This window comes from Papio anubis, chromosome 2 (genome assembly GCF_008728515.1).
Source record: "Papio anubis isolate 15944 chromosome 2, Panubis1.0, whole genome shotgun sequence".
NCBI classification, from domain to species: domain Eukaryota; kingdom Metazoa; phylum Chordata; class Mammalia; order Primates; family Cercopithecidae; genus Papio; species Papio anubis.
The window spans coordinates 72,772,416-72,798,534 of record NC_044977.1 but is presented as its reverse complement, the minus strand read 5'-3'; the positions used below and the strand labels follow the sequence as shown (position 1 = coordinate 72,798,534).

Genomic DNA, 26,119 nt, shown 5'->3' with positions numbered 1-26,119 from the left:
GTTTCAGAACTTCTTAAGCCTACACCAACTTTGTTTAGTACAAGCCTGTGTTTTCCACACATTAATCCCATTGTAATTATACAGTAGCACAGCATTTTGGGGATATTTTCTGTTTTAATTTTTACTGTTGTGCAAAGCCAGACTGTAATTTTTTGAGCAAGACTAAAACATAATTTGATCTTGGAGATATCTCCAAACCAAGCTGGTTCTCCCTTGTAGCTCTCACAATGACAAACTCTTGTAAGATGTCTTATTCCAGAGGCTATACACTAAATGGTTATAAGGGCTAGGCAGACAGAATGTGTAAGTGTGACCAGGTGTGACATGGAATGGCATGGCATGTGGCAAGTTGAAATTAGCTTTCCTGCTTTCTACATGGGTTCAAATGTTTAAAATAAGCACAGGTCAAAGAGAACATTCTCCTGGTCAACTTGCAGTCAGTCGCTTACTATTGCCATTACTTTCTCAGCTCATAACCACTGTGTACAAAGGTTTTCTGCACTTTTGCCACCAACTATTATTTTGTCTATTAAGCAATTTTTAAAAATTAAGATCTGTAAAATCAAATATATGTAAATGAAAACCTGACAAGTTTATAAAAATCTTTAAAAATGTCTTAACAGGAGCATAATGAGGAAGGGCCTCAGAACCACGCAGGCACAGTTGTGTGCTGCATCACCAAGATATTGTTCCTAAAGTCTATTCCATCATGCCTGGCCACTCCACCCTCAACCCTCCACCCAGTGGAATATGACATATCCCTGGAAACCCAGTGGGCGCAAGCCAAGCGGTTGGCCATAAGAGCCCAGCTGAAACGGGAGAGTACTTGCTTCAGTACAACGACCCTAACCGCTGACAGTTCATTGAATATCCTGCCTTGATTTGTTGGACCTATGCAAGATCAGCAAATGTCTATCCTAATTTCACCCCTAAAAACTCACTCTTGGGAGCTTTGTGTGGAATTAGGCACCTCTTCTTCTCGTTTTATGATTTCAAAACTGACAGAGATAGGAAAGAAAAAATTATCCAGGAAGGCAAATTGGATCGAACATTTAATATCTAAGTCTGGCAATGATGACTATGTGTATTCTTGCTGAAATAAATCGTCTATTAATCAAAACAAAGTCTCAACAGGTTAAGAATTTTAAATATCTTTCCTGCATTCCAGAAATTATCATCAATATTCACATACGGCTCTCAAATCTAGCCAGAAGTACAAACCACTTCAAGAGGTGTTAGTGATCTTACACTGACTTGGAGCATCCGATCTTTCATCAGCCTAAATCCTAGAGGCACATGTTGACAATTCATGGCACTCATGTTTTCAGAAACTAACAGTATAGATGATAATTAAGACACACTTGACAAACTTGTAAGTTTCAGTCATATGATAGACCCCCTTTATCCTCAGTTTCCCTTTCTGTGGTTTTAGTTAACCATGATCTACTGTGAGTCCAATTTATTAAATGGGAAGGACAAAATCATGGACTAAGATCCTTGGATGGAACACAGCACTAAAGTCACTGACAGATTACAACCTCTACAGCCACACTTTGATGAATTAAAAAGAAAGAGACAAACTTCTAATTATGATGTTCTTCTAAAAGGTTATCGTGAAAAACCTTCAACTATCCAGGATCCCCAACCATTGACATTATCTGTTCCTGACATCCAGCCATTGACACCCATGGCTTGATGATCCACGATCATCCAAAGTAGATGTCCCTCCTGAATTACTGCCAGGAGGTCATGAGTAGCCCAATGCTATATCGTAATGCTCCCATTACTCACCCCAGGTCTTACCATGTAGATATTGTATCATCTCACATCATCGCAAGAAGGGTGAGTATAGTACAATGAGATATTTTGAGAAAGAGACCATATTCGCATCACTTTTATTACAGTATATTGCTATTGCTCTATGTTATTATTGTTGTTAATATCTTACTGTACCTAATTTATAAGTTAAACTTTATGCAAAGTATAGATATCCAGAAAAAAAGAGTATATGTAGGGTTTGGTAGCAGGTAAGCTTCAGGCATCCACTGGAAGTCTTGGAACGTATCCTCCACAGATAAGGGGGAACTACTATATCAAGCTTTTCTAAGTCTTAACGTTTTTCAACAGATTCTCACAGAAATAGACTTTAGTTGGGAACAAATACTTGGTAATTTTATGAAAAGTAAGATATCATCTTTATTTTTGTTGTGTCTAATATTAATCACATTTTAGGGACAACAGGCATGAGTCACAGGAACGATATTAATAATTTTACAAGACTATCATCTTACATGATATTCAACCATGAGTGAGGTACCTCCAAATGCCTAAACCACATCCTAGATGAAAATTAAGTAACTTTCAAAGTCACACTGAACCTAAGGGGCCTCTAAGATACAATTTTTTAGGAAAAGATCATTGATGATTGTTTAAATGTTTTTCCTTCTACACTGTCCCATCTGCTCATTGTACACTGGCTCTCTAGAGCATTTCACTAATCCCCACAGCTTGAGCAAGCCCCATAAAGCACAGATTCCCAAGCCTACAACTCCAATGCACAGCTTTCCCTGAGCTCCCAAGCCATATATCCCTTCTACTGTAGAAATACACTTACGTGTCCCTAGATGAACAACTTCTAACATGTCTACAGCTGAGATCAACCTCTCTCTCCCTCTGCCCCTGCTCTCTCCTTCACATTCCTTTATCCATCCCTCTTCCTGTATCCTCTCAGCCAGCAGGCAGATGTCCACTGGTCTGTGAGCCCCTGAGGAACAATAGTTATTTTTCATTGTCTCTGTTCCCCAGGGCATAACACCCTGAGCAGTAACCAATCAGTGCTCACTCCCAGCTGCTGAGAAAATGAAGATTTAAAGCCCTTCATGGAGTTAGCAGTGAAAAAAGAAAAAAAAAAAAAACAAATTAAAACATTTTATTTCCTTTCCTCAATAAATTAAATCAAAGGTATACTGACAATATGGCCACTTACTGACCCCTGAGTTCTCACATTTTCATCTTCCTTCCGTAGGTAACTCATTTAAAACCTAGAGTGTTTCAGGTACTAGGAAAACAAGAGTAAGCCATTTAAGAGCTATAAATAACTCTTAATTTTCTCTTATAATATGTAGTGAGGGGGGAGTATCTTGTGATGTACATTATACTGTTATTAACTTCTCTAGAACTCTCTATTATGTTCACCTCCTGAGCTTTTAAATATGTGGTCAGCAGATTTTGCCCATTCCAGATTTATTTTTCTGTCATGAAAAGCCACCTATTGCTGAGTCTCTAGGAACCTCTTCAAAGTGGACAACTAGATGTGTTGTTTCACCTAGTCAGGCACATGACAAATGTTTCTTGGGCAATAAAAATAGATGCCAAGCACTTTGCCAGCTGTTGGCAACACAGCATTGAGTAGGATGGACAAAGTCCCTGCCGTGGTAAAGATTAGGATCTAGCAAAGGTGACTGCAAATAAATAAGAGAAATAGAGATGTCCAAAGTGATATGGAGGAGGCAGACAGGGTAACTGCACACATTCTGGAGCTGACTGCTGGACAGTGCAGCTAGACCACAGTGGCTATATGGAAAACGGGCTCTTGGTGACCACCACTGCCCCAGGAGAGGCCCCTTAATAAACATCAAATGAATGGCTAATGTAGCTGGTATCCTCATTTGCAGGAGATGAAACCAACCACTGTAGCACATATTCAGGAATCTTCCAGGATCTTCCTTTCAACAGATCACTTTCCTGGCATCTCTTTGCTAGTCTCAGAAATGGCAATTAGTTCCTCTAACTGTCCATTGAATCCTGGCCCTTTCTCTCTCATCCTGAGGTTTAGTTCCAGACGACCCTGTCCCATTCTACCATCTTCAATCTTTTGCTTTCAAAGTGAGCCTTTATTCATTTTCAAGTAAGTAGTTTCTCTTCATTAAAGCATATATATTTCTTAAAACCTTATTCTGCTTTACCCCTCTTTGACTTGCCTACTGTTGTCATTAAACTTCCAGACAGAGTCAATCAAAAGAAAAAGACAAGACGGAAAGAAAAGAGTGCATCATCTACTGTCTTATGGGAATAGTACTGCCTAACCAAAGGACATACTCTGTAACCTCTCCATAAAGTCCCAGGCCAGAGAACATACACACATGCACACAATCTAGGGCCATTAAGGTGGCCTCTCTGAGTAACAGAGGAAGGAAAAAGTAAGTTTATCTGATTTAGCTGTGGGACTAGGAAGCTTGCTCCGCTAGACACATAATCAGGTGCCATGCGCTGGACCAAAGGCAGAACAGGGCACGATGCTAGGACAGATTCTGTCCCTCAACAGCTCTGAGGCCAATGTTTTGGTCTTTGAAGCCAAGGGATATTACTACAAAACTGATATATTTTAAGCTGTTCTCAATAAAACATCAACTTTATGCCATCAATATTCATTTCAAATGCCCATTAGCTATGAAAGAATAGCAATTACCTAAATAACATGTATTATTAATATTAATACCAATAAGAATGGACCTTTATGGAGCACTATAATAAGGACTTTCACACATTATTCTACTGAATCCCCACAATAAGCCTCTCAGGTGTTGTCATCATTCCCGTTTTATAGAAGATGAAACTAAAGTCTGAATGAGCTGAATCACACACCTACCTGCCAGGTGGCTAAGTACCAGCAGTGCTACAGAAAAAATACAGATTACCATCCATCATAAAGTGTATGTGTCCACATGCAATACACATGCACACACATACCAAAATACATTCGAAGACACATCATAAACATCCTCTTTTAAAACATCAGGGAAATATTTTTCTTCATCATAAACAGCTGGAAGAAGAAATTAGAAAACAATAAATAATCCTGTTTCCTGGTAATCACAAACACTAGAGGCAATTAAGCAAGTTCCCAAATGTTTTCTGAAACAAGTCAGACACACCATCCCCCAATGGCTTATATACCTGGCTTTTCAAAGGCCCAACGAAGCCTAGATTTTCCGCCATCCGCTGAGCTTGGCTGTCCTTTATTCCTTCAAAAATGTCAATTTGCTCCTAGTAAAAAATAAATCAAATAAACGAAATTTAGACAGTCAACTGAGAAGATTTACAACCTCAAAAGAAAATGCTTTGTATTTATTTGCAAATGAGTAATTAAAGTGTGGCACCTATCCAGAGATCTCTGAGCAGGGCTACCGCAGATGCCTGTAGGGTATGTTTTAATTAGCAGACCATCTATAAAACAGCTCTTCCAAAAACTATATAATTCCTCATGGTGGCATGCTGACAAGAAACTCTGATGCCAGTTTTCGCTTTTAATTACTATACAGATGGCATTGACGAATATTTAGTCAGTTAATTTTTATGACATCTTTTGGAAGACCTCCAAAGTGAGGTTTTCCTGCCTACTATTAGTTAAGTTTAAAGCCTGTCATAGATAGGTTAAATATTACTTTATGATTTAAGCACTCTATTGATGATAATGATTACTGATACCTTAGCTCTACAAAATGCTATTGTCTCAAAGACACCGAGCACTGTCATTATACATTATTTCAGGAATCCTCTTAACAAATGGAATGGCCTGCTTTAAATAATGTGAACTTTGAAAACAGCTAGGTGTTATCGGTAAGTCTGCATGTAAAGTCTCAATTCAGTTTCCAAGGTAATTAACTTAAATATATAACATTAGTGAAAATATTTTAAAAGCAATCACTGAAGTATGAGTACAGTAGGTCTTCAAATAACATTACTTCATTCAAGGTTGTTTTGTTATAAGGTTGAGGAAAAAAAAATCAATTCCCAGCCAAGGCCACTGTCTGTGTGGAGTCTACAAATTCCCCTCTTGTCTGAGTAGGTTTTCTCTAGGTCCCCCGGTTTTTTCCCACATCCCAAATCTGTACAGGTTAGGTCAACCGGTTTGTATACACAGTCCCAGTCTGAGTGGGTGTGGGTGTGATGCGGGTGCGGGTGTGGTGTGTGAGTGTGCTCTGCAATGGGATGGTGTCCCATCCACGGTGGGTTCTTTGCTTGTACCCTGTGCTCTGGCCATCAGAGACCCTGAGCTGGAATAACTGGATAAATAATTACCTTACTTGTTTTTATGAAATCTTTCTGAAATGTATACATAGCTCCTATTTATTATAATGTGTAACATTAGAAGTGTGTTGGTCTTTATTTAGGAGTTGCGTGATGTTTTTGTGAGCAGAAATATGCCATAGGAACTTAACTCTTGTTTATATCAATTAGCCTATGTATGGTAACATTGGTTTCCTTATACATCGTTTCCATTCAAGTCGAAGTTTCCAAGAACCTGTTGAGGATGCTAAGTGGGTGTTTATTGTACATTATTTAGACAAAGAGATTTAAGAAATAAAATCTCCCCTTTTCAAAGGGAAACAAAAAATCATTTTCTAAAAGAAATAATGAATGTTTCTGGTGGAAAATTTTAATGCAATTTTGACCCCAAGAACCCAGATTAAAAGCTTGAATTTTAGTTCTGAAAACTTATGTTTTTCTCCTTATAGCTGAGGTAGGTTAAGAAGCACTTAATACATAGCACCTCATTTAATCCTTATAATCCCACAGGGTAGAAATCACCCCATGTTCATTTTACTGATTTAAAAATGAGGTTTCGAGACTTCGAGAAACTTGTGCTCTGATTAAATCTGATCCTACATCTCTGACTTGAAACTAATCTTAATATCAATAAATGAGTCAAGATTTCAAGGATTGAAAAAAACTGACAGAATCTGGACTTCATAAAGATTCTAGTTTACATCAACAGTACTGAGAGATCTCAAGGCAGTTTCTAGTACATTTACTAAAAGACAATTCATTCATCTCCTAGGAGAGAATTTCTAGATCATATATAATATTAAATGAAAGAGAGTTAACCATGAGAAATGAAAATATAGCAGTCCTCTCCCATTGGTTAATTCTTGAGGAAGATTGGATGGAAAGGAATCAGGGAGGAAGAAAAGGCAGGAAGAAGGAAAGAAGGAAGGATGGGAAAAGCAAAGACAAAAAGTCCTTGAACACTAAATACCTTGATTCCACTCAACTTTCAACTGGATACTTAGAAAGAAAAAGGGCTCAACATCTTCATACCTTAAATTGTAGAGACAGATTTACTGCTCCTGGCCTTAGACTCCACATTAAATATTTAACATCTTCTACAATAACAATCAATTAATAGCGCGTAGCCAGGAATTTAAACATACCTTAAAAATGAGCTCTGGGTTTGAAGCAGCCACCTCTTCAATGTCGACGCCCCCCTGAGGGCTGCCCACCAGCACGGGGCCATTGCAGGACCGGTCCATCAGAATTGCCAGGTAGGTTTCTCTGGAAATGTCCAAGGCTTCAGCAACCATCACCTACCACATTAGTGGGAAAGTCAAATTAATTCAGCATTAAGCTGATTTCTACTTGGAAATCTATACAAACTTGCTACACCAATCAAACGGCTTCATTTTCAGGCTCTTAAAGCCCAGTGAGTGAGTTTGCAGAGCTTTGAGAGTTCTGCTCTCATGGTGCACACAATGCCCATTTTCACCTCCTTAATTGATCCTGTTAACTTGTTCAAGTGACACGCATTTGGTTTGCCTCAAGGAACCTTCCCACTTTAATCTTCTTTGTTTCCTTCCTCAAGAAACTGTGTCGCTTAAGAAATACTCTAGAGAAGTGGCTGTTATTTTCATTTGAGATATTAACAGTACATATATATATATATATATATATATATATATAACTACACTAACTTTTCTCAGATTTCTCTGGTGGAAAATCAAGTATGATGGCCACAGACGGATTCTTTTACAGTATGTCTGATACTTCATATGTTTGTATATTTCTGTCTCTTTGATCACTATATTTTATCTTGTTTTATACTTTCTTTTAATTTACAAACAGAATATTTACTTGTTCAAAAATAATGGAAACAATACCAAAAATATATAAATGAGAAAGCGAAAGCAGCCCCCTGCCACATAGCTCTACCTCAAACAAACCCCTTGGGCCCCAGAAGTCAGCGCAGATAGGAGCCTAGCAGGAACCTTTGTGATAACTAGAAAAAGGCACCCCTTCCTCTGGGAGTATGTGGTCATTTGCCAGGACCATGACTGGGCAAGGGACAAGTGGGATGGAAGAATGTCATTCAATTCCATGAGTGACTGGGGACTCACTGCCTCAGCCAGGTGCCCTTTTGCTCTGTAGGACTTGAACTGCATGTAACAGCCCCACTGGGAAAACCACTGCTAACATTCTAGTCCTTTTCTATGTATCTGCAAGCGCTGCAGTAATGGAATCATCAGGAAGCATATTATACACACTAGGATGCCTTTCTTTTTTTAAATCTCTTTTTTTTTTTTTTTTTAAGACAGAGTCTCATTCCGTCACCCAGGCTGTAGTGCAGTGGCACGATCTCAGCTCACCACAACCTCTGCCTCCCATGTTCAAGCGAATCTCATGCCTCAGCCTCCCAAGTAGCTCGGCTTACAGGTGCCTGCCACCATGCTTGGCTAATTTTTGTATTTTCAGTTGAGATGGGGATTCACCATGTTGGCCAGGCTGGTCTTGAACTGTTGACCTCAAGTGATCTACCTGCCTCGGCCTCCCAAACTGCTGGGATTATAGACATAAGCCACCACACTTAGCCTTTTTTTTTAAATCTTAATACTACAACTTAAATATCTTGCTAAGGTCTTCTCTCTTCATTGTGATTACATGGTACTTATATGACAATATTTATTTAACCATGTTCCTGCTTTTATTTTATTATTATTATTATTTTGAGACAGTCTTGCTATGTTGCTCTCAGGCTGGAATGCAATGGCACAATCATGGCTCACTGCAGCCTTGACCTCCCAGACTCAAACGATCCTCTCACCTCAGCCTCCTGAGTAGCCGAAACTACAGGCACGTGCCTCCATACCCACCTAATTTTTGCTTTATTTTTTGTAGAGATGGGGTCTCGCTATGTTGCCCAGGCTGGTCTCAAACTCCTGGATTCAAGCAATGCACTCGCCTCGGCCTCCCAAAGTGTTGGGATTACAGGCACGAGTCATGGTTCCTGGCCTGCTGATAGACATTTACATGAACTTCAATTTTCCTAAAATGCCACTTTAGTGAGTATTTTTTTACATATATCTTTGTTCATTACTTTTAGTATCCCTGTAGATAAGTACCCTAAAAGTGAAATGTCTAGGTTTTAAACTGTGAATATTTAAAATTTTGATAAGTACTGTCCAAGTGCTTGAGAGAGGCTGTTCCAACTTACACACCTAAAGAGAACAGTGAAAGATGTCTTGCATATTTAAAGAATATAAAAACAATCCCATAAATAATCAGTAATAGATGTGAAAACAATGAAAGCAGTTACACTGCTTTTCTTTTTTTTGAAACAGAGTCTCGCTCTGTCGCCCAGGCTGGAGTACAGTGGCACGATCTCAGCTCACTGTAAGCTCTGCTTCCCAGGTCCACGCCATTCTCCTGCCTCAGCCTCCCGAGTAGCTGGGAATACAGACGCCCGCCACCACGCCCAGCTAATTTTCTGTATTTTTAGTAGAGACAGGGTTTCACCATGGTCTCAATCTCCTGACCTCATGATCCGTCCACCTGGGCCTCCAAAGTGCTTGGATTACAGGCGTTAGCCACCGCACCCGGCCACATTGCTTTTCTTACAAGTAGTTTGGTGATGGGTTCCACAAAAAAAGTTACAGATTAAGGATTAAGTAGCATTAGATTTTAACTACTCAGATACCACAAAAATACTTAAGTTTTAGGTCACATGAAATGGGATAAATATATGATGATCTAAAAAGCTATAATGGAATGAATACAGAACTCCTCTTTTTCAAACTTTTTTTGAATTTACCATTAGTTAAAAATAAAACATACAGGTCTTCCTATTGATTTATCAGAAATGGAAGTTCATAAGTATATAAAAACTATTTCTCAGCACACAGTGTTAGAATTAGCACAGAACCACTCTGATTTAAAGTTGATTTTTCTCACCAACAATGAAGGTCAAACCATCAGTCAGTACTTAATTCTCTCAGCCTTCAGGCTGCCTGAAACCATCAATTCTTTTAGAATTTCTGATTGAGGAGTAGGACAATATTTGAAGCAAAAATACTTAGCCCTATTCTTTCCTTATAAAATATAATAACAACTCGTCGTTTATAGAAATAACATAAAGTTTGCCTTTCTAAGCATCAACATTAATACAAACATTTTAAGAAATTAAGATAGTCATTTCTTCTAAAACTTTCTCTAGAAGAGAAAGCTTTTTTAGGAAATTTGGCACAAAATACAAAATGAGGAATGTGTTTGGTATATGCTTTCAGGTCTACTGACGTAACACTTCATTTTCTAATACAGAGTTAGTTTAGTGAATAATACTTAATGACTTTCAGTAGTTATTCTTAAAGGCAACACAAAATTATAATTTTTTAGGATAAGTGTCATTCAAGAGTCCTATTCTTAATCTTCAAAAATGTGGACAGATGTGCTCTGTATTCCACCAAATTTCTATTTGTGAAGCCCAGCTGCTGTCTGAAACAGCTCTTGCTTCATAGGAATAATGTATGACTCTTTAAGACAATGTCACCAGGAAAATGATAATTATCAAGAGATAATTCAAGAAATTTTACACAACAAAGACCAGTTTGTTGACACCATCATGCCTTCCAAATGACCGAGGATGACAGAGTATTTTAGGAATTGTTATAGAGAAATCTAAATGGAATCCACAAACACTCATCCCTGAGCAACTCCATTAGATACATTTCAAAAGAGCTTCACCTGTGAGTTACACAAAGAATATGTTGACACATCCTCTTTGCGGAGTCCACCAGTATAGAAAGCTTTTTAACTTTCTTTGACCTATCTACCACTGAATCTGTTTTCTTAAAAATATCATGCTACTTGAATTGTGGTCAGGAGATGAGTGCTAGCACACAAACTATTTGTAACACACCCATGAACAGAGAAGATTAAAAGTACATTCTTGAATTTTAAATTCATTACAGAGCAGTAACCACTATTGGTACTGAATCCTGGACCACATGATGAGTAGCGCTGTCTCACGGGCCCTAGTACTAGCCCCAGGAACACATAACACATTGGCACAGACTTAGGAAACAAATATCTGATGTGTATAAATGTGTGTATGTGTTTAAACAGCTTCTCAAATAAATTTAGAATCAAAAGCTTCTATAATCTGGGGACTTCTACTTTTGAGAAAATGGAGTAGCCATATTTTTCCCTATTCTTCCTGCTAAGTACAAATAAAAACCTTGGATATATATATATACACATAAAACTTAAGGTGACTCTGAAAGTTATAGAGAAGAAGGGAGACTAGCTAGGGAGCTTGAGGTCCAAGGAAGCACATGGTAGCGAGTCTCCTGTGTTTTCTTTGGCCTCATAAATCTTAGGCAGGGTGCTGGGTGCTAGAGAAACCAGCAACCCAAAAACATTAACAGGCACAGACAAAGAAATCTCCAGGCTCACATGGTTTCACTAGGGAAGTTCACCAAGCATTTAACAAGAAATCAACACCAACTAACAATGAGTATGTTGGACACTGAAATTAAGAATCCAGTGCCACTTGTAATTGCTGTAAAAGAGAAAAATGTATGTGTAAATCTAACAAAACATATACCAAACGTGTATGCTGAAAACAATATAATGCTGATGAAATAAATCAAAGGAGACCTAAAAAAAAAGGAGAGACGTATCATATACATGGGTTGCAAGACTTAATATAACAAAAAATCAATTCCCTCCAAATTCATATACAGGTTTAATAAGATTCCTATCAAAATTTCAGCAGGATTTTTTCATAAAGACAAAATTGTTTTAGATTGTTCATAAAAAGGCATAGGAACTCGAATGGGTAAAACTGTTTTGGAAAAGAATAATAAAGCAAGAAGAGTTATTCTACTCAATTTCAGAACTTACATAAATACAGTAATTAAGACTCTGTGGTGTTGGTGGAGGGACAGACACAAAGATCAATGGAACAAAATAGAGAACCCCAAAACAGACCCAAAGAAATATGCCTAGCTGAATTTTGACAAAGATGTAAAAGCAATTCAATGGAGAAAAGATAAGCCTTTTCAAAAAATGGTGCAGGAACAATTGAATATCATATCCCCCTTGCCCCTTAAAAAATAACCTTGACCTAAGTCTCACAATTTATTCACAAGTTAACTCAAAATGGATCACAAACCTAAATATAAAACAGAAAACTATAAAACATCTAGAAAAAATATGAGAAAATTTTTATTACGTAAGGCAAGGTAAACAGGACTTAGACCTGATACTAAAAATGTATAATCCATAAAGGAAATATTGATGTATTGGATTTCATCAAAATTAAACACTTTTGCCCTGCAAATGACCCTGTTGAAAAAATGAATACATATTGTTTTGCAGTTCTGGAGGTTGGGAAGTCCAAGTACTGCCATTTGGTGACATGGCCTTTCTTGCTTCATCCTCACATGGCAGAAAGTGGAAATGCAAAACAGGTCTAAGCTAGTTCCCTTCAGCCCTTTCATAAGGCACCACCAGGGATGTCCAATATTTTGGCTTCCCTGGGCCACACCAGAATAAGAAGGATTGTCTTGGGCTGCACATAAAATACACTAACGATAATTGAGCTAAGAAACTAAAATTGAAAAAAATCTCATAATATTTAAGAAAAGTGACAGATTTGTCTTGGACCACTTTCAAAGCCATCCTGGGATGCATGTGGCCTGTGGGCCGTTGGTTGGACAAGCTTGCACTAATCCATTCATGAGGGCAGAGCCTTCATGATTAATCACTTCCCAAAAGGCTCTACCTCTTAATGCCACCACAATGGGGATTAAATTTCAACACCCATTTTGGAGGGAACATTCAGACCATAGCATCCATGAACAGACAATTCACCAATGACAATCTACAGATGGCGAATAAGCACATGAAAAGATGTTCAACATCTCTAGCCATTAGGGAAATGCAAATTAAAATCACAATGAAATATCACTACACACGCATAAGAATAGCTAAAATAATACCACCACCACCAAATACGGGCTAGAATGTGGAGAACCCTGATCACTTACACATTGCTGATGGCAATGCAAAATGGAACAGCCATGCTGGAAAACATTCGTTAGTTTCTTAAGAAAACTAATCATACAACTTCCATATAGTCCAACAATTATCCCCCAAAATGAACATTTATATTTATATCAAAAACGTGTTCATGAATGTCCAGAGTGGCTTTATTTGTAATAACCAAAAACGAACCAACCCAGATGTCTTTTGACAGATGATGGTTAAACAAACTGTGGTAGGTACATCCATATCATAGACTGCTACATAGCAAGAAAAAGGACTATAATGGGATTATTACACACTGGATGTCTGTATCAAAACATCTCATGTACCTTGTAAATATATACACCTACTATGTACCCACAAAAATTAACACAAGAAAATGGAACTAAATACTGATAAATACAACAACTTAAGAGTTTTCCACAAAACTCTCCCTGAAAAGTAAAAACAGCATGTTATCACTGCACTGTCCTGCAGCATGGTGCACTGGTAGAGACCACTGATCTGTGATGCCATGTTAATGGAGCAGACAGCTGCCATCCCAAAAGGCGGGACCCTAATTTGCTGCTAGGACAGGACCTTCTAACCATGGATGCTTTTCAGGGCTGACACATGTGATCTGTGTAGTTGTATAGGGATTTAATGTTTAGCAATAGCTGTCTTGAAATTTTAACATGGGTCCCCTGCCTTTTTATTTTGCACTGGATTCTGCAACCCAGATAGCTAGTTCTAGTGTCTGGATACACAAAAGGGATGGTGAAAGGCAGACTGGCAGGAGGGAGAGTTAGGTTCTGGTCTCAGCTCTACCACTCACAATTTCATGATTGAGGCAGGCCACTTTCCTGTGGGCTTTATTTTCTATGTGTGGATGAGGGGGTGTGTGTCCACATACTATACATACTTGGCTGCTTCAGCTGATCTTCCTAATGAAATATACTCCCAGCAATAAAAATGGCTCAAAATTGTAGTCATCCCAAAATAAGGAATGGGGCATTTAGAAAAACAACCACAATAGGTAATTCTGACAGACACACCTGGAGTGGAGGGCCACTGTGTGGGAGCAGCAAATGTCCCTCATTGAGTATAAGGCTGTCATAGCAAGCACTTCTCAACTAAATAGAATACATCTGTGTTCTCAGAGGGACAGCCATTGCTTGGTCACTCACCGTTACCCACTTTTGCTAAATGCTAATGATAATAAATAATATTACTATCATAGAGCCCTTTTTATTTCTCTTCAAAGACATACCACTTACTAAACAGATTAGATGAGCTTTAAAAAATAAAATGGCACATTGCCAAAGAGCAGTATTTCATTAGATTTTGTCAAAAACTAAAAGATGGGTTTCTTTTCTATTTTTTAACACATACATAGAAAATGACCCAAAGCATCCATATTACCTTGTTAACTTTCACACCTTCTTTTGGAGTTTGTTTTGTCGCTAGATTGTACCCAATCATCTGTTTAGCCAGCTGTCCCACAACATTTGGGCTAAGAGAAAGAGAAAACAAAGAGAAAATGAATGTTTGTTGAAAATCATTTTAAAACAGAGTCCTTACACAGAGTCTCATGTCTACACTGCAAAGGGTTCACCTTCACCCTCACAAAATCCATGGGTCTTTCTGCTTATGTGCTGCGTGTTTAGCACTGTACTAGAGGTTCACTGAGAGCAAAATAAAAATGAGTTCATGAATGAATAAATGAAACAAAAGATGCTTTGTGACCTCTTCACCCAAAAAAGTTACAGTCATAGTAAAGAGATAATGCTAAAATGCATACCAGAATCAGATAAGAGTTGACTGAACATCCAGCAGCAGAAAACTGGGAAGATATTGAACAATGAGAGGGATAGGAAGAGGGTAAAGATCAAAGTAAATAGTAAAAAGGTGTGTGACAGGAACAGGGAGGAGAGGAAAGTGTTCAGTGCTACAAGACACAGTAGATGAAGGTGAAAAGACAGGCTCAAATAAAGGAAGGCTTGGACTATCAGAGGGGAGGTACCCCAGATGCCACTGGTAATGGGGAGTCACTGCAGGTTCTTGAATAGGAGTGACATTATGGAAGTAGCATTTCAGTTGGAAGTGGTATCATTTCCAACATTTATTATGAATCATTGATTGTCTAGGAGAGAAGGACTGTCAAGTTTTCACCAATTAGTAAGAAAAATCATTTTGTGGGAGCAGAAGGGAAACTAGGCCACTGCCAGAGCCCTCTACCTATGATTTCAGTTTGTTCTAGTTACTTTGGCCCGCTCCTACCCCACCACAAGCATCCTCAGTGTGCCTTTCAATCTTGAGCAAGATCTTCCATAACTGCTTGGCCGAAAGACAAGGAATAACAACCTCCAGACTTACTCTTTTGTTAAATGAACACCTCCTTTCAAACCACTATTGAAGACACCTTTTCCTCTTCCTCCAGCTAAGATCTGGGCTTTTAAAACAATTTCTTTTGCATCTGAAAAAGAAAAATCCAGAGTTGGTAGCTGATTTTAAATTCTTTTTTTTGTTTTTTAAGCAACAAGGAAAGCAATAATGGCACACAACTTCCGAGTAACTGGTAAAAGCTCTCTCAAACTAACTTTGAAAACAAATGCAATGAAGAACTTCAAAAAAAAAAAAAAAAAATCAATGTGCCTAATACAAAGCTTGTTTACTGAGGATATTCAAATGCTTCCTACCAGTTTAATCATCGAATACTTGACCTTCCCAAGGGAAAGCAAGGCATGTGTTCCCTTGCTCTTTTGAGTGTGTCAGAAGAAGCTAAATAAATCCTGGAAGGAGGTATTAATTTTCCTGTGCAATGGCACTCCCATATGGCAGAGGCACCAGTCTGCCAGTAAGAGGAGGTAACCATCAGAGATGTCAAAGGGAAGACTGGATTATGTGGGGGAAGGTTTAAAGACAAGACACAAAGGTCATAGTTAATAACTGCATTATTAGAAACCAACAGTTTTCTGAGCAGTTGTTCTATATATTGATAGGGTTAGGCAAGGGAGGAGGAAATGGATTAAAACTAAAAGCAAGCAGTATTTTAAAATTATTGGCAAGGTAACAAAATATCCTGGGGCAAAGTGGTTGTGGAATCTTTGTTTCTCTTCACACTCCAGGAATGAAAGAACTCTCTAATCTTGACTTTTTAGATGAGAGTTATTAACACAAGTATGTTCCCTTGCAGGGAAGTTGGGTGCGTGAAGTAGCCCAGTGACAAATGGGGCCTTTAGCAAACAGGGTAGCTCCCCTCCCCAACCACCAAAAAAAAAAAAAAAAAAAAAAAAGCCTCCAAATCAAATATGTTTAATAAACCAAATAGCACACATCTGCAGACCACAGCTGATACTGATATCCTCTGTTTGTGAGTCATCTTTATTTAAAATCAGAGAACCCAATCGATCCTCTATAAGGCCGTGAGAGTATTCTGGTTCAGTATACCAGATTTAGAATCTGCAAACCCAGGTTTCAATCTGGCCTTCATCCCTCACCCAGCTGTGTGACATGAGGCAAGTTACTTAATGTCTCTGAAACTCGGTTTATTCAACTGTGAAATGATGATGAGGGTTGTTTTAGAAATTAAATGAACATACATGAATGCTTTATACCAGAGCCTGGAAACTCATGATTAATTAAAAACTATTGCTTCGACCAGTTAGTTCATTCATTACCTTTGTATATTGTAAAGAATGAAAGGGATCATTACAGAGCTGGCTAAACCAAAAAACTAACATTTTGTTGGTATCTGCCACTGCTCAATGAAGCAAGCGCTCCATTAAGTTTGGTTATTTCAGCTACTACTGTCACTGTCATCATCACTGTTACTCACAGGCAAGCAAGTAAAGGTTCAAATGGAAAGAGCCATGAAAGGTTTTATCATGAAGGCAATGGGGAGCTACAGAAATATTTTACAGAAGGCATTCGGCCAGCTGATGTCACACCATTGAGGCTCCTTCACTGTCTTTATTGGTTAGTCTTCTTGTCTCCTATATTTGCTTACACTCAGAAAGCTGAAGCCCACCTTGTTCTCAGAAGCAAACACAGTTTTTTCTTAGAATGCTGTCCTATGTACCCTCCGGCAATAATTTCTGCCCTGGATATGGACCATCACAACATCGGTCAAGCCCTGTCTTAAAATAAACTGGTTTCCATCAAGCTGAGTAGAAGACAAATTAATTGTCAGAAACTTACAAGGAAAGCAACCAAGTAAAATGAATGCACTGCATATTTAGCATACTGTAAGAACAGTAGTAAGAGCAAGGATATTGGAGTTAAACAGACCTGGTTACAATCTCCAACTGCACCTGTCACTTTCTTTGTAGAGAAGAAACAACTGAGATTCAGAAAGGTAAAAGTAGCATGCCCTTCTGTAAAGCAGTCATATTAAAGGAGTCTACAGTGTAAGGATGATGTGAAGAATAAATGAAATATAGTAAAGTGTCTGGCACAGTTTTTTAAGTGAAAATATGACAGCTATCATCATTATAATAATTTTCAGCAATTAAGAAAAAATGGCACACAGGAAGACATTTCCTATTTTTCTTTGGAAGACATCAACTGGAAAAAATACTTTTTGCTGTCTACTCAAATTTTTAATTGTGATCACTTCAAATTCTTTAAAATAACTGGCATTCCATTGCCATTATCATTTTTCATATCCTTGTCATCCCAAAGAGATGCTTTCCTCTCTGAGCTTTCCAGCAGCAAAACCTGAAAGCCAGAGAGAATACCTAATTGGGCATTGTTAATTGGCACTACATAGGCTTGATTAGATCAGCTTTAGTCACGAACCATCAAGACACAGAAACAGTTGTATCCTCAATGAAATGCTGTCAATTGAACGTGTCACTATTTGACCTCCAGTCAAAAGCATTCCATGCAAAACAGTTGGTAGACCAATCAACCAGTTCAGAGACTCTGAAACCATAGATCAGGACAAACAGAAAAAGACAACAACCTATGCACATCTGCAACATACACCACAGGCCAAAAATGAGTTCACTAAAATCATCTCTTCTGATTACATCTCAAGTGCTAAATCAATATAGCAAGTCAGCAAGTCAGCAGCCCAAAGTAAAGCAAGTTTTTCTCATCTTGAGAAAAACTCTCATGAAGTAATTTAATTCAATGCTTATTTACTCAAGGTGCTGAAAATTAAGTAAAATGACTAAATCCCATTCAACAGTAACTCGTCTCTTCATTCAGTATTTACCAAATTGATTCACATGTACTAAATGTCACTGTGTCTATTTATTTAAAGATCTGATCTCTCCCAAAGCTCAAATTTCTTTTTTTTTTTTAACACTGCCTCTTGCCCCAATCCTGAACAATATTAGAAAAGAAAAGAAAAAAAAAAAATCCAATACATGAAATGCAATTTTTGTCTGAATAAGATGATTTAACTATCCTTTAGAAAAACAAGCTAACAGGACACAGGAAAAAACCCCAATAGGTATTGGGGGTTTTTTTGGTTTTTTCTTTTTTTTTTTTTAGACAGAGTCTCACTTTATCACCCAGACTGGAGTGCAGTGGTGTGATCTTGGCTCACTGCAACATCTTCCTCCCGGGTTCAAGCGATTCTGCTGCCTCAGCCTCCTGAGTAGCTGGGATTACAGGCACGTGCCACCATGCCCAGCTAATTTTTTATATTTTTAGCAGAGACGAGGCTTCCCGTGTTGCTTCAGCTGGTCTCAAACTCCTGAGCTCAGGCAATCTGCCCATCTCAGTCTCTCAAAGTGTGAGGATTACAGGCATAAAATAGATTTTATATAGAAGTGGACTGCAACCTAGACATTGATAATTATATTATTGGACTCTGAGTTGGTATAACTCGGGTCTGGATAACTCCAAAGTCTTCGCTCTTAATTGCTATTTTTATATGCAGTAGCCTAAGTATGCAATGTCTTCACTAAATTTTGTTCCTTTCCTAGTGAGTTTCTGAAAATAACCAGTACTCATGGTTAAGTTTTCACTCAGTTTAATGGGAACCAGTTTATTAGAATTTACATATATTTTCGTAGAAAACACTGTAAGACATATCTGACAAACTTATAAACATGTAAGACTCTCAAACACAGTATCACTTAAGAGAATGATATTTAGAGCCATTTAAAAAGTCTAAGCAAAACCTCACTCTGTGGTTTTTTTTTTTACTTTATTGGCTGAATTGTAACAATGCTTTTGCAAATGTTTTCTTTTCATTCTTTACCACAAGTGTTATTCTAATTATAATACAGTTTTATACCAATTTTTATAGATCCCCAATAGTCACATGCTGGATAATAAACATTCTTGGAAGCAGCGGATCTAAAGGGAAAAAATCAATTCATTAAGAAAAGCATAATCTAAATAGAATACACATTTTTAATTAAGCAAGCTCTGTAAAATGTGGTTCACTTAATTTTCTTAGAGATGGCTTTCTGAAAACATATTTACACAAAGTAATGTTCACAAGACATATTTCAGAGCCATAATGGGAATCATAGTAAATGTCTGAAATGTTAATCAAATATATTTACAAAAGCAAGTTATTTTCAACTACTTTTTAAAAACAGTTCAGTGATGAATCAACTATTTGTGTCACTGAGCTGGTTTTTATTCAGCATTGCTCTTTTCTAAAATATAATACTTTCCTAAATGCTAAATGTATCACTGATACTGCAATGAGATGACTACTACAACCATCATCTATTTGGAGTCAATAATGTTGGACTTGTTGTGGAAACTGATTTCCATGGTTCACTGACTGGAGCAAAATTGGAATATCCCAGTTCTCAGCACAATTGCATTGTATAACACACAGCATGGCAATCACCTTTCATGAGATTTGATAGAATTCCTAATTGAGAAAGTTAAATTGTATTGCAGAATTTCAGACTTACCTATTACCAGAAGGCAAGGAGAAGGGAAAGTGAAAGGCAAGAGAAGAGTCGAAAGATATTGGGTAAAGACGAACTTTTAATAAAGAATATACAATTATACAGAGATAAGCTAGAGTTTCGGTGCCAAATTCCTGAAGGAAATGAGCTCACTTCTATGTTTGCATTATGACTTCAAAACCCAAACACAAAAATAGAGAGTTACCAATCTTCAATCATTACTATAATATCACATATAGACTGACACATATTTCCTCAAGTAGCAACTGGGTTGGTGGGAATAAGATGATACTGTGATAATTCTCCATATGTCCAAAGGCATCTTTGAGACTGAAATAATTATTTCAGTTTTCAACATGTCCGACATGGACTTTTCAAATTTGGGAGAGAATTTCAAACACACAGCACATTAGAATAAACCACTTCACCGCTGGTCACATCACTTGACTGAATGAGACTGGAGATATGTGGCTTCCCAGTAGACTGCTGCCCATCAGAGATTTGAATCGTATATGTCTAAAACAGCCACTTTCAAATATAAGTAAAAGACAGAAATAGAACCATCTCCAGGACAAGGCTTTTGTGATACAAATAAGAAGTTATCCAGGGAGATATTATTTCTTTTCTTTTTTTCTTTTTTTTTTTTTTTTTTTGAGGCGGAGTCTTCACTCTGTCGCCCAGGCTGGAGTGCAGTGGCGCGATCTCGGCTCACTGCAAGCTCCGCCTCCCGGGTTCGCGCCATTCTCCTACCTCAGCCTCCCGAGTAGCTGGGACTACTGGCGCCCGCCACCGCGCCTCGGCCTCCCAAAGTGCAGGGATTACAGGCGTGAGCCACCGCGCCCGGCCGGGAGATATTATTTCAAATCAAGAAACCCTTAACTGATAACGCTTTCATGTAAGTTTTAAATCTAAAATTTCCTTTTGAATATGATTCCATATTATGAAAAAAAAATCCTTTATTCGGATACTGTGGGGGCATGATAATGCCATTTTGAAGAGTTTGAGTCTTTAAAAATGATAATATCTTAACACAAAACATATTTATGCTTTCGATGGAATAATTTTAATTTTAGTCCCTATAAAAATTCCTAACGTTTATTAAATCATTGTTTTTTTCATATTTGCTATACTCTTTAAAATATTGTATATTTATTACTGTATTATAGGCCACATTAAAATCTGTAATATAAATTAGGCTACTCTTCTGATCTTAGTCACTGATCTTACTTTATTGCTTTCATAACCGTTAATATACATTTTGTTGGTGATAAAATTTTTAAAGGTAGATAAAAATTACCTCTAGAAAAACCCAATTCAATTGTAATATCTTACTATTTCTCCTCAGTAAAAGATACAGTTTTGCTCTTTTCATGTAGTTTAATACTAGTAAGCCAATCTTACACTGTGTCAATTATATTAAAAGATATATTTCTACACAAAAGCCTTAGGACAGAACTCCCTAACACTGATGCAAAAAAAAAAAAAAAAAAAAATACTCATGTGACCTCATTCAACACCCATAACTAATTAAAGAATTTTTAACACTGTAAGAATGAAACCACAGGACATTAAACAAATCTTCTGCAGATGAAGCCACTTGAAGAAATGACAGTTTTTCAGAAGAATACAAGTTTCTTCAAAAGAACAAACTTCCAGAAGAAATCTCTACTGATTAATTACAGTTTAGAGCAATCGTATTATGATATACATTGACAGTAAAAATACCTGTGTAACACTTGTAATTTCAAGAGATGCTGGAAACAGTCATGGAAGATGAAAAGCATTTATGAAAGCCAAAAGCATTTCTACTGCATTATGTGTACGTATTTAAAGAGAAGGAAGGATAAAGGCAAATTAGCTATAAAAAAAATCATGTTTCCCCCTGATTTTCAAACCAAAGATGTGAGTCAGCCAGGGTTCAATTAAGGAAGCAGAACTACTATGACTTATAGACAAGGGATTTATTATAGGGATCAAAGCTTGCACAATTACAAGAGGAGATGAGAAAGGGCAGGTCTAAAAGTGAGGTTGGAGGATCCTAGAAGCCCCCAGCCAGTCAAGCACAGGTATCAGCACCTCCAGATGGAGAAGTGGATGGCAAAGGAGGAGGTGGGGAAAAGGACTTGGGACTTGCTACCAAGTGCTACAGTTTGGATGCATGTCCCCACAATATCTCTCGTTGAAATTTGATCTCCAGTGTTGGAAGGCAGGCCTAACTGGAGGTGCTTGGGTCATGGGAGAGGATCCCTTATGAATAGATTACCTGGAACTTAAAACAAAATTAAATTTAAAAATAAATAAATAAATAAATAAATAAATAATCCATACTCACACAAATTCTGTGCAAACTCCTCTTTTAGTCAACTCGAACCCAAAACTATACAGGGAAGGGAATCCTGGAAAATGTTGTTCCAGCTTAAACAAGGTGACACAGTACAAGTCATCACACCTGATAGCTAAAAATCTGACAGCAGAGCCCACAAGTGTTGTGGGTTCAAAATGAACAGCTCTGAAACGTTTCTGAGTGGCTTGAGAATCCATCTCTCCGTTAGCTGCATATTACTGAAGGCTACTTGACATTAAGGGGATTCTCTTGTCGACCATAACCAGTGATGAGGAAGGGTAGAACAAAAGGTGGCCACAGCCAGAACAGCTCTTGGTGTGCACACACTCATATCCTGCTGGTGGAATATAAACTCATGAAGGTTTCATTTTCAGAGCCAATTGGAATGACTGTGAACTTTAAAATGTATGCAATATATACACTGTCTTGCTGCACCTATATTTAAAGATGTTTGTTTCACTTTTATAGCAATATTACTAATATTCAGAGATCATCCACCTTCTTGATTAGAAATCTTATATTTTCCTTAATTTCTGTTATTTAAATCCATTCCTCTCTCAGACCCTCCTCCATTAGTGATGGGCACCCTCATAGGCAATCACAACTACTGTAGAGAATCTTTGCCCTGCTGTCTGTTCATCGCCATCATTCACTGCCTATGGTCTCTGGACCATACTCCTGCCAGTGTTCTCGAGGTATTCCTGTCCACAAGGAAGGTGAGGACAATCCTTCACCTTCACATGAGTAGGTCCTTTCAGAGGGGATCCTAAAGCATTGTGGCTGAGCCCTTAGTGTCAGTTTTTTCCTCTACAGCATGGACTATATGAACACCCTCCAGGGAAGACTCTGGCTCAATCAGGCACCACTTCACGCTAAACCTGAGACCTCTGTGCCTGCAGATCACCAGGCCCTGCTGCCCAGTCATCTCCTTCTCATTCAGACACATCATCCCTCAGGAACCCTTCACCTCTCCAACCCATTCTGCTCTTTAGAGGAACTCATTCTCCAGACAGTCAATGCAGACTGAAATCAAACTCCCTCTCGCAGATCCTGAGCCCAGTGCAAATCAAGGAATCAGGCTGGGCAACTTATTTCATACAGCTGAAAAATTCATAACAGTTAAAAAGTATCTGGAATCTTTGGAGGCAATTAGGAAGGCCATCTGCTCAAGACTGACAAAAAATCCTTTGATAGCACAATCATACTTCCATGAAAACTGACATGAGAATTAAAGATTTTCATTGCAATGGAGTTACACTAGTGAAACACTAAAAATAATCCAAATGTCCACCAACATTTGGACACTATTGGGAAAATAAATTTTATGTATCCAAATAATAAAACAATAAAATGCCATAGGTACAGTCATTAACAATAATTAAGTATACTTTCTAAAATTACACTTTAGGTTCTGGGATACATATGCAGAAAGTGCAGGTTTGTTACACAGGTATACACATGCCATGGTGGTTTGCTGCACCCATCAACCCGTCATCTATATCAGGTATTTCTCCTAAGGCTATCCCTCCCCTAGCCCCCAGCCCACTGACAGGCCCCAATGTGTGATGTTCCCCTCCCTGTGGCCATGTGTTCTCATTGTTCAACTTCCACTTATGAGAACATGCAGTGTGTGGTTTTTTGTTCCTGTGTTAGTTTGCTGAGAATGATGGTTTCCAGCTTCATCCATGTCCCTGCAAAGGACATGAACTCATCTTTTTGTATGGCTGCATAGTATTCCATGATATATATGTGCCACATTTTCTTTATCCAGTCTGTCACTGATGGGCATTTGGGCTAGTTCCAAGTGTTTGCTATAGTGAACAGTGCCGAAATAAACATATGTGTGCATGTGTCTATATAGTAGTGATTTATAATCCTTTGGGTATACACTCAGTGGGATTGTTTGGTGAATCGGTATTTCTAGTTCTAGATCCTTGAAAAATTGCCACTGTCTTCTACAATGGTTGAACTAATTTACACTCCCACTAACAGTGTAAAAATGTTCCTATTTCCCAACATCTTCTCCAGCATCTGTTGTTTCCTGACTTTTTAATGATTGCCATTCTAACTGGTGTGAGATGATAGCTCACTGTGGTTTTGATTTGCATTTCTCTAATGACCAGTGATGATGAGCTTTTTCTCATGTGTTTGTTGGCCACATAAACGTCTTCTTTTGAGAGGTGTCTGTTTCTATCCTTCACCAACTTTTTGATGGGGTTGTTTTTTTCTTGTAAATTTGTTAAAGTTCCTTGTAGATTCTGGATATAGCCCTTTGTTAGATGGATAGATTGCAAAAATTTTCTCCCATTCTGTAGGTTGCCTTTTCACTCTGATGATAGTTTCTTTTGCTGTGCAGAAGCTCTTTAGTTTAATTACATCCCATTTCTCAATTTTGGCTGTTGTTGCCATTGCTTTTGGCATTTTATTCATGAAGTCTTTGCCCATGCCTATGTCCTGAATGGTATTGCCTAGGTTTTCTTGTAGGGTTTTGATGGTTTTAGGTCTTACGTTTAAGTCTTTACTCCATCTTGAGTTAATTTTTGCATAAGGTGTAAGGAAGGGGTCCAGTTTCAGTTTTCTGCATATGGCTAGCCAGTTTTCCCAACACCATTTAGGAATAGGGAGTCCTTTCCCTATTGCTTATATTTGGCAGGTTTGTCAAAGATCAGATTGTTGTAGATGTGTGGTGTTATTTCTGAGGCCTCTGTTGGTCTATATATGTGTTTTGGTACTAGTACCATGTCGTTTTGGTTACTGTAGCCTTGTTGTGCAGTTTGAAGTCAGATAGTGTGATGCTTCCAGTATTGTTCTTTTTGCTTAGGACTGTCTTTGTTTTAGGGGCTCTTTCTTGGTTCCATATGAAAGTTAAAGTAGTAGTTTTTACTAATTCTCTCAAGAAAGTCAATAGTAGCTTCACGGGTATAGCACTGAATCTGTAAATTACTTAGGGCAGTGTGACCATTTTCACAATATTGATTCTTCCTATCCATGAATATGGAATGCTTTTCCATTTGTTTATGTTTTCTCTTGTTTCCTTGAGCAGTGGTTTGTGGTTTTCCTTGAAGAAGTCCTTCACATCCCTTATAAGTTGTATTCCTAGGTATTTTATTCCCTTTGTAGCAATTGTGAATGGGAGTTCACTTATGATTTGGCTCTGTTTGTCTATTATTGGTGTATAGGAATGCTTGTGATTTTTGCACATTGACTTTTTATCCTGAGACTTCGCTGAAGTTGCTTATCAGCTCAAGGGGATTTTGGGCAGAGACAATGGGGTTTTCTAAATATACAATCATGTCATCTACTAACAGAGACAATTTGACTTCCTCCCTTCCTATTTGAATACCCTTTATTTCTTTCTATTGACTGATTGCCCTGGCCAGAACTTCTAATACTATGTTGAATAGGAGTGGTGAGAGAGGGCATGCTTGTCTTGTGCCAGTTGTCAAAGGAAATGCTTCCTGCTTCTGCCCACTCAATATGACATTGGCTGTGGGTTTGTCATAAACAGACCTTATTATTTTCAGATACGTTCCATCAATACCTAGTTTATTGAGAGTTTTTAGCATGAAGGGGTGTTGGTTTTTATCAAAGGCCTTTTCTGCATCTATTGAGATAATCATGTGGTTTTTGTCTTTGGTTCTGTTTATATGCTGGATTACGTTTATTGATTTGTGTACGTTGAACCAGCTTGGCATCCCAGGGATGAAGCCTACTTGATCGTGGTGGATAAGCTTTTTGATATGCTGGTGAATTCAGTTTGCCAGTATTTTATTGAGGATTTTAGCATCAATGTTCATCAGGAATACTG

At 38.0% G+C, this 26,119-nt stretch overlaps 1 protein-coding gene and 1 pseudogene across 2 annotated transcripts in view; one reads left to right on the top strand and one right to left on the bottom strand.

Moving 5' to 3' along the window:
* The window catches only part of SUCLG2 (succinate-CoA ligase GDP-forming beta subunit), a 278,401-nt gene that overhangs the window by 124,290 nt on the left and 127,992 nt on the right, over positions 1-26,119 (bottom strand). For both annotated transcript variants that reach the window (XM_021934245.2, XM_021934246.2), the window contains exons 3-6: positions 15,457-15,556; positions 14,503-14,593; positions 7,215-7,367; positions 4,957-5,046 (exon numbers count right to left, since the gene is read on the bottom strand). In XM_021934245.2, coding sequence (XP_021789937.1) covers positions 4,957-5,046; positions 7,215-7,367; positions 14,503-14,593; positions 15,457-15,556 — 434 coding nt within the window. The remainder of the gene's footprint in view (positions 1-4,956; positions 5,047-7,214; positions 7,368-14,502; positions 14,594-15,456; positions 15,557-26,119) is intronic.
* Positions 274-1,063, top strand: LOC108583932 (annotated as a pseudogene).